Here is a 9,568-nt window from a genome sequence, read left to right on the forward strand (position 1 = left end):
ACCTGACTGCTGAAATAGCAGCACTTAGAAAGGACAGTGGCTTGGACCAGAGTCAACGCAATGAGAACAAGAGCGCTGGCAGGGTTTAAGAAGTACCTGAGAAGTAAGAGTGGCAGAACTTAATGAGGGAGTGAATGTCAGGAATGAGGGGAAAAAAAAGAAACAAGAAAAACAGGGATGACTCCTAGCTTGAGTAACTGGATTGTGGTGCCATTTTCTGAGACTTAAAAGTTAAATAACTTGCCAGACCTCACTCGATTAGGAAATCAAAGTCTAGTCTCTGTGAATTCGCTTTTTTCATTTTTTTAACCTGTCAAGTGAGGTTAATAAGTTAAATTTCCAAGAGATCTTCCAGATTTGCAATTATATTCTCTTCTAGATTAAATTGTTAATATAAAAACAGCCTGAGGTAGTAAGTAATAATTGTCAGACCTGGTATAAATAGTACTATTGTGGAATAAACCTTTTATATCAAAACTTGTAGCCAAAATTTGGGGAGATATTTTTTTCCCATGCAAGCAAAAGAGAAGGTGATTTCGTCCATTTTCTCTTGGAGACGATGTTTCTCTGGAGTCTTTCAGCAGCAAGGTAGTTTGTTCAGTAAAGTAAGATTACATTATAAACTGTCTCTTGCAACCGCAGATCACGACTGCAAAGTCCAAACGATAAACTGCTTATGGCAAAGCAGTTTGTTTTTTTTTTTTTTTTTTAAAAGACTATGCTCGGGCCTCCATCCAGGATACAGGCAGGTTTCTGTAGCAAGGGAATGGTGACATTTCAGCGATCCTCAAACCTGCCTGCAGCTCTCATTCCACCATCTGGGCCTCACCCATTTTGGCCAGGCCTAAGATTCTAGTGCTAACAGAGACAGTCCTCACTGTTTCAAAGCAGTAAACTTCTGAAATCCATGTCATGAGATAGATCTTTTTTACCCACAGACACAAAGGAATTGTGTCCTCGACAAAGGAATTGGCAGGCCATGAGTCTTAAGTATGTGCAACAACATGTGAGTAAAGCAGTCTGCCCATAGACCCCCATATTGTACCATAAGCCCCTGAACCAGTTAGGATGCTACAAGGAACAGAAAAATCCAACCTAAAAAGCCATGAGCAGTGAAGATATTTGATGTCTCACAGAACAAGTCTGTTTCAGACTGGTGCAGCAGTTCTGTGATATCTTAGGGACTCGGGCTCTTGACCTCTCTGCTCTACCGGCAGCAGAGTGCCTTGACCCTGAGGCATATCGCCTCATAATTCAAAATGGCTGGCACAGTTCTGGGAAACACCTGAGCCAACACTGCACCAAAGAAGTAGGTCATTTTCTTCATTGTGTCTCCTTCAGTGAGAGAGAAAGCCTCTCCCAGAAGCTCCAAGCAGACATCCCCTGATGTCCTTGTCTAGGGAGCACCCAGTTCACCCTCATCTAGATAGTAGGACATTACCCTAGACTTGTTCCCCTCTCCTTTATTTCCTTTATTTTCTATGACCTCTCCTTTCAGGTTTTAAATAAACTGTCTCCTACCCTCTATCTCTGTTTACTACATTAATTCAGATCTTCATTATCTCTGTCTTTCTCCCTGGTTCTACTTTATCTTCCATATTGCCACGGAAACGATCTTTTAGAACACATATCTCATCATGACACCATCCTGCTTAAGAGGCTTCAGTAATTCTTAATCACATATGTGATTACATTTCAGGGTTTTTTTCTAGCTGTAGGAATGACCTCTCCCTTCCCTCTGTTATTAAGAAAAGACTTATCGTGGCAGCTCAGTACAGCTAACAGATCCGTGTAAAGCTGCTGTGATGAAATGGGGTGGGGAAAGGGCCCAGGACCAGGTGGATCCCCCCACTCTTCTCACAGGGCAACCACAGAGCCCTTCCCTGGATCCCCAGCAGTACAGGCAAATTGAAACATCTCCATGCCAGTTAATCCAGACCTCAGGAAGGTCAACCAGGCTCAGGGCACAGGCTTAGGTGGTAGTGGAGGCCAAGGTCACGAACATGGTCTCTCAGAGTGTGCAGAGTAAGAAGGAAAGAGGTGAAGAGGGCCAAAGAGACAGCTCGAAGAGATCTATGAATGCCCTACCTCCAAGCCATGCAATATTCAAGAAAGTTTCTATTTCACCTTAAGACTTTGCGAATGTGCCCTATAGTCTCTGACTGTGTTAGACAAGTTAACCCAATCAGTGGCTCGAGGACAAAATGAGAATGGTTGAAAACCAAAAGGCAGTTAGTAGCAAAAATAGAATAATGCTTTCTAATTGTATGAATTGTTTCTGTGTTTACATTTTCATTTTTACGGTGTTTTTTAAAAGGTAAAAGATTTGCAGTTTGCTTGGAATCCCTAAGATTAGTCTTTTTTTTTCTTTCACAAAGCTTTTCATATCAGAAATCCAGAGTTAACCAATATTTCATGTATTTCCACTTCTGATCAAGGCAGTTTTAAGTTAAATAGGCATAAGAATGGAATTTCAAACTAAAATATTACCCAAATATGCTAAATATTCTAATCATTCTCCCTGCTCTTGATACTGACCTGTATTTATTCTTTATGTCCACTTAAGAATTCAATCTTCTTTATTGTTCTGTGAAGGCTAAAGAGCTGTTTAGACGCAGTTTATATTCTGTTATAGAATATGACCTTTGAAATGAGGAGTGAAATATTAATGAAGACATTGATGGATAGTTTTCACAACAAAGGTGTTAACAGTTTGAAGCAACAGCTTACTGGTTTGTACATTTCAGCAGGCATTTGCATACTCAGTGACATTGTCAGGAGGGAGGAGGGAGAAAGGGAAGAACTGGACAGAGGACACCAGGCAGGAGAGAAGGCCAGGCCCCAGGTGGACCAGATTGTCCATCCCTGTTTGCTTTTATCCATTCTCATTTCAAGAAGGGTTTGCAAAGAACTTGTCCTTTTGTGTCCTGTATCATTTCCAGGTAAGCAGGCCATCATTTTGGCTCCCCTTCTGACTCTGACTTCCCTAACCCCACCTCCCATCTACCTAGATCTCATTTCTGTCATCACTGTAGGTTTTTCTGCTTCTGCCTTTATAGGCTGCTCCCATCACACCCTGGAGCTGACCAGTTTTTGGCTACCAGTCTTTGTGTTAGACTTTGTCTAGGCAAGTTTGTATGAGTAGCTCCTCACGGTGCCATTGGATTGGGCTGTTAGCTTCTGTCATTTACTGCCTCCTCCAGACCCTCCAGTTGAGGAGCCCATGCGACCCCTCTCCTCCCCACTTTCAACTGGGACTCCACAGAAATGAGGCACCAGTGAGAAGCCAAAAACATATATCAATTGTCAGAACCTTCAAACTGATTTTGATTCTCTCCTGATCCTTTTAAATGTGATATGTGTTTAAATTAAGAGGAGCAGAAACAAAAATGATTTGGGGGAAATGATAATGTTATCTTAGCCTATTTCAGTAACATCCTAACATGGTTAAGAAAATTGACTGTCAGATTTGATCAATGTTGTTGAAGTGAACAGCCGTCATTCTCTGGAGGGTCTGGAGTTAAATTCTCACCCAGCGGGAACAGATTTAATGACTGAAGAATCCAGTAACAACAGGAAATGGCCGAATCTCACTAGACCACTGACCTCTTACAGTGCCTCTCTCTCTCTGGTTTCTCAGGTACAACGTGTCTGATTGCCCTCCTATCAGATAAGGACCTCACGGTGGCCAATGTGGGTGACTCAAGAGGGGTCCTGTGTGACAAGGACGGAAATGCCATTCCTCTGTCTCATGATCACAAGCCTTACCAACTGAAGGAGAGAAAGAGGATAAAGAGAGCTGGTGAGCTTATGAACGCCTTCAAGTACTGGCCGCCATCCTGTTCGGTGAACCAGGCGGCTTGCTTGGATTGCCTGTGGGGGATATGATGTTTGGTTCACTCGTGATTTGTAGATCAACACAGAGGCTGCTGCTGACGTAGCTGAGACTTGACTTTGTGACATTTCTTGTCAAATGGCCGCCGAACTTGCCCTTCCTCATGGCCAAAGATTCCAGAAGAGCCCCCCAAAAAAGGCTAATGGGATCTCTGGGCTCCTGCTTACCATACCCATTTCCCTCCAGCTATACTACAGTAGCCGTTTCCCAAACGAACCATGTTTCTTCTAGCTCTGTGCCTTGGCAAGCGCCATCCCCACCAACCAGTGGGTTACAATTACTTGTCCTTTAAGACCCCGTTTAAGGGCATCCTTTTGGTAAGCCTTCTCTGTCACTGCACCAAAGGTTTCCCCAGTCTAGGTTGGTGCCCCTTCATTTTCCCAACAGCCTATATGGTTAACCTGTCAGGTTACCTTTCACAATGTACGGACACAGTTGGCTCTCTTATCTGGTCTGCCTTCCTGATTGTGAGCTCTTTGAGGGCAAGAACTTGGTCTTGTTCCTCTCTATACTCCCAGCATCTAGCTCAGTGCCTGGCATAAGTAAATATTCTGGTGTTGGTGGGGTGGCGGGGGTCGGGGTGTCCCTTTTTCATTAATTTTTATCAACATCTAGAGACTAGGAATACAAACTTACATTTGGAATTGGGATGGGATGGGGAATGGAGTAGACATCCATTAACAATAAGTAAGTAAAATAAGGAAATTATCTAGTATATTATAAAATGATAACCATTATGAAGAGACATAAAGCAGGCAAGGGAATGGGGAGTATTGGAGGTGGTCACTCCAGGCCTCACTAAGGTGACATCGGGACAAAGACTTGAAGGAAAATTATCAGTTGCTGATTACATTTTCATGATTCACTTTGGGGAATTCTTTTCTGCCCACAGAAAGGAGGGATCCCTCCCTCTCCAGACTGACAGCTGCAGCATGTAGGCTCTGCACACTATGCCAGCTGTGCAAGGGGAGCTCACGTACCCTGGTCTCTAACCAAAACAGGCCCCTGCTGCCCCGGGTAATTGCAGCTGACTCTCGGTCTCTACAGGTCAGCTTCTGCCGGGAACCTAATCAACATTTGAGTTTTCACAGTAGGAGACTTCCTGTTGAGTCAGAAAGTGTTGAAATTTATTACAACCTCCTGCTTCAGTATCTGCTTGAGATGCAGAATAATTTTTAATGAAAGCTTTAGTCAGGGTTTTTGTTGGTGGGATGGAACAAACGATGCTTTAGGAGTCTGTCAAGCTCTGATGAGTGGCAAGCACTACTCTGGCTTCTTCACTTAAAAAGACACTGTTTCCCCATGAACCTGCTGTGACCCTGGGCTTAAGATTCAGTTAGCCTACTCTTGCGGAAGCACAGGCAAGGATGTGCGTACGATACCTGGAAATGTCACTTTAGCATCCCATATGCCCTTCTAAAATGGCATTCCCATTTTATCCTCTCTTCTCATTCCTGCCATACCCCCCACCTGCACCCCCACCCTCCAGGGACACTTTATAGAGCCTATTTGGACACTGTTTCCAAGGAGGTTAATCTAGCCTGTGTCAAGGGTGTATTTTATAGCAAGGCTTAAGGGACAGTGATTGGTTTTATTGCCTTTGTGTGTATTTTCTCTGATCTTAGCCCTCCTTTCATGGACCTTTTCCTGTCCTGCTTAGCGTCACAATACACTGCGACCAGTCTGGGCCAAATACATGTTGGTCCTTCTGTCTTCACTCCTTTTGTTGTTTCCAACAATAGCAATGATACCAGCTACCATTTATTGTTTGCTCACTCTGCCGGGAGCCAAGCCCAGTTCTTTATGTACGCTTTCTCTTCACTTACCTGCTGAAGCTGTTAACGTTACCCTCATTTTACAACCGAGGTAGCAGAGCCTCAAAGAGGCGTGTTTGCCCAAGGACTCACAGCTAGTGAATGGTGAGACGAGAGCCGAGACCTAGGACACTGACTCCAGAGCTCACGCCCTTGCCTGCTAGAGCACACTTTCTGGAATGTTCTCATACGTCCCTGCCCACAGAAGTCCTACCCATTGTTCAAAGCCCGCTTTTTTGTTCACTCCTCCCTGATTATGACAACCAGATATCATTGCTCCTCCTCCATCTGATTACAGCACTGAACAGGTACTAGTTTCTTCCCAAAAGAATGCCACTTTGTGCTCACAGTTGTTAATACATGTAGCTTCTCCTTTCTGTTAGACTATCTACTTCTTTAGAAAAAGACCCGGACCTTCTATAACTTTATAGCCTGCAAATTGCCTTGCACAGAGTTTACATTTAATAGATATCTGACAAATAATATGTGAATGAACAAAGTTCTAGCTCCCTGAAAGAAAAAATAGTAGTAGATGACACTGAGTACATGGAATGCATATGACATGCAGGCACTATGATAAGTGATTTTATAAGGAATAACTCCTTTATTTCTCACAACTCAGTGGAATAGGTACTCTTATTGTCCCCATGTTGTAGCCAGGGTAACCTAGAATCAGAAAGCTAGGGCTTCTCATCTGAAATGACAGAGCCAAGAATCAAATCTGCGCAGTCCAACCCAAGAGCCTGAGCCTTTCCCCTCTGGGATAACATACATCCTTCTTTAATCCCAGTCCTATCTGGGGAGCTGTTTTGAGATCAAGATGCACCCATGGGTGGCTCAAGCTAAATGAAGTAGCCCAGTGGTGGTCTCTCGTGCACATCCTTGTGCCTTTCAGCACTCTTTGGCCATTGTCCTTGAATCCCTACCCTAGGGCTCCCTAGTGTCAGTCAGTGAGCCGCCAAGGTGTTGTTAAGTTAAAACCAATGCCCTCACCTATATGTCTCTTCCTACCCTCAATATTTTTACTGATATATTCCTCAGAGCTTTTAAGATGCCCAGGATGAGGACATGAGGATCTCCTGGTAGTGTGTGAAACCCAAGCCATGTGGTGGGAAGGCTACTCCTTCCTGGCAGTGCCCAGGGGAGGTGAGGGGGGCACACGCAGGAGGTGAGCCTCGTGTACGTGCCCCCAGACTCTACCATGTGTGTGAGATATCGGCCGCTCAAGCTAATGGGCTCATTCTGTCTTTGCAGGTGGTTTTATCAGTTTCAATGGCTCCTGGAGGGTCCAGGGAATCCTGGCCATGTCTCGGTCCCTGGGGGATTATCCACTGAAAAATCTCAATGTGGTCATCCCAGACCCAGATATCCTGACCTTTGACCTGGACAAGCTCCAGCCCGAGTTCATGATCTTGGCATCAGATGGCCTCTGGGATGCTTTCAGCAATGAAGAAGCCGTTCGATTCATCAAGGAGCGCTTGGATGAACCTCACTTTGGGGCTAAGAGCATAGTTTTACAGTCATTTTACAGAGGCTGCCCTGACAATATAACAGTCATGGTGGTGAAGTTCAGGAATAGCAGCAAAACAGAAGAGCAGTGAACCCTTCCGGGTCTCGGCTGCCTTTGACTAAAGGACTCCAAACACATTGGTCTCTTTTAATGTAGTGAAAGGCGTGGGAGTTTCAGTTAGGATCAGCCACCTAGATGTGGGATTCCCCTCCCTGTCGGTCATAGGTCTATATCCAGTAATGAACACAGGGTGCTCTTGGCACATAGCCGAGAGGCTGGAAAATGGTTTCTTCATGTGTTCCCAGTTCTTTCCTCCGATGTTCCACATGTATAAATATATAGCTGTAGATTCACATGTATGACGTGAACGGCGTATGTGCCATATAGTCTCCCCTTTGGGGTTCTTTTCAAGACCTTTTCCAGGATTCTCCAGGCACCAGACTCTGTCCTCTCTTTGGAGCGGTGCATGGGGCAGACCTCCAGAGCTGCGGGAGACGGGCTGCTGTGGCCGCTGTGAGTCTGGGCGGACAGGTCGATGCCCACTGCTGAGAGGCAGAGCCATCCCGAGGAGGCTTTGTCCTCCTGAGCCCAGCTTTTCTGCTCAGCGGCTGCCCAGACACAGATTTGAAATGGTTTATTATTCTGTGGCTGCTTTTGGAGACGGAGGGAAGTGGGGAGGGTGAGAGCCGCCTGTACAGCAGACATAACCTTTTCCCCTGGCTTCCTTTCTTACTGAATTAGACCCTGGGTACAACCTGACCCGTCTTTGTGTGTTTATCCTAATCGTGCATGACCTTAACCTTTTGCTTCTACCTTACATTATGTAATAGGCAGCTGTGAAACTTCACCACCAGACACCATGATTTTTTGTCTTACCAAGAAACCTATTAGGGGAAATGAATAAAGCAAATCACAACGCCATAATTTCTTCAGTCTTTAAGGGTAGATAGAGGGAAATAGAGGCCAAATAAGTCACAGTGCCCCCTGGGAAATCTGCTGTTTGCATCAGGAGAGAAAGCTCCAGCAGACATCACCCTGAACTAAGCTCCAGCGGCCATTTTTGGGTGGGTCCCCACCCCCCACCCCCTAGTAACTTTCAAGTGTCTTTTAAGCGGTGTTCTGATAAGCACAGCCTGGAACTGCGTGTGTGTTCCTTGAAGCCAAGTACACAGTTATCAGCGTGGTTGGGCATTTGGTGACAAAATGCTGGCATGTGCTTCTCCTTGATGGTGGAAAGGCAGCTGCCTGTAACATTTGGTTGTAGATCACTGTCCCCACCAGGTAGCTTTCCCCAGGCAAACATAACCCGCTCCACACAGCCCTGCATTCCGCGGCAACCACGCCGGCAGGGATTCAAGATCAAGCTTGTATTGTTAAGTGGCTCAGAGTTATTTCGGGGCCAAGCTTGCTGCTCTTCATGTCCTGTCACCAAAGTCATGTTTCCAGTCTCAGTATTTTGTAAATTAATTGACAGAGAGTGCTGGGTCAGCCCATTTGCCTGACTGAGGTGGCTCTAAAAACCAGACAAGATTTTTGTTGTGTCCCTATCCCTCTGTGTCTGAAATGTCAAGGTGTCCGCTTGGTTTTGTCATTCTCAAGTGGGCATTTGTCGTTAGAGCTTCTCAAAAGTCCAATTCACAGGCCACCTGCAGCCCACAGTGCCCCTCCCTCCCCTGCCCTTCTTCAACTGTGGAGCTTTCCCAAAGCAGGTTCCAGGGGAGAACTTGGGAGGATGAAAGATTCCCTTGTGGCTGCCAAGGGTTGCAGCCTGTCTCGATTCCTCCAAGCACTCACCATCCCTTGACTGCAATGAGAGTTAGTAATGGTTTCCCAAGCGATTTGCTCACTTTTATAAACTGTAACATTAGAATTTCCATGTTAGAATTAGAACCCTGGTTATTTTTATTTTTATTTTTTTTAGCTATAGAATGTTCTAGTATAAAATATCTATCACCATTTTAGATTGAAATATTTGCCTAATGAGAGACAGTGAACTCTTGTATTTAGGGCAGGGGTCAGGAGAGGAAGGTAGGAGACAGGCTGGTTGTGCTCAGTGATGGGATGGGCAAGCCAGGTGGCCTGAGCTTGCTTGGAGATCTAGGACATTCTGACTCTGGAGAGTTACCAAAGCCCACCATCTAAAGGAACAAGCAGTTTCAGCATTTTATGCTACACAGTCCCATTTCCTTTTTTATTTTTAACTTAACCCTAAAATGACAAGGGAAAGAGATTTTTAAATTCCATGATCATTGCTACTATCTAACATGAAAATAGACATGTTTTGGTGAGGACGAACAAGCAAAGCTACAGGAAATCAGTGTTTTTTCACCTGCACAGGGCAGCAGTGCT

The 9,568-nt window shown here is 45.0% G+C and overlaps 1 protein-coding gene across 1 annotated transcript in view; it reads left to right on the forward strand.

The window, feature by feature from the left end:
- The window catches only part of PPM1L (protein phosphatase, Mg2+/Mn2+ dependent 1L), a 292,725-nt gene extending 284,584 nt beyond the window's left edge, over nucleotides 1-8,141 (forward strand). The window contains exons 3-4 of the mRNA XM_080802905.1: nucleotides 3,641-3,802; nucleotides 6,964-8,141. Of these exons, the coding sequence (XP_080659031.1) occupies nucleotides 3,641-3,802; nucleotides 6,964-7,310 (509 nt within the window). The 3' untranslated portion in view covers nucleotides 7,311-8,141. The remainder of the gene's footprint in view (nucleotides 1-3,640; nucleotides 3,803-6,963) is intronic.
- The last annotated feature ends 1,427 nt before the right edge of the window (nucleotides 8,142-9,568 follow it).

This window comes from Martes martes, assembly GCF_963455335.1.
Source record: "Martes martes genome assembly, chromosome: 1".
Lineage (NCBI taxonomy): Eukaryota > Metazoa > Chordata > Mammalia > Carnivora > Mustelidae > Martes > Martes martes.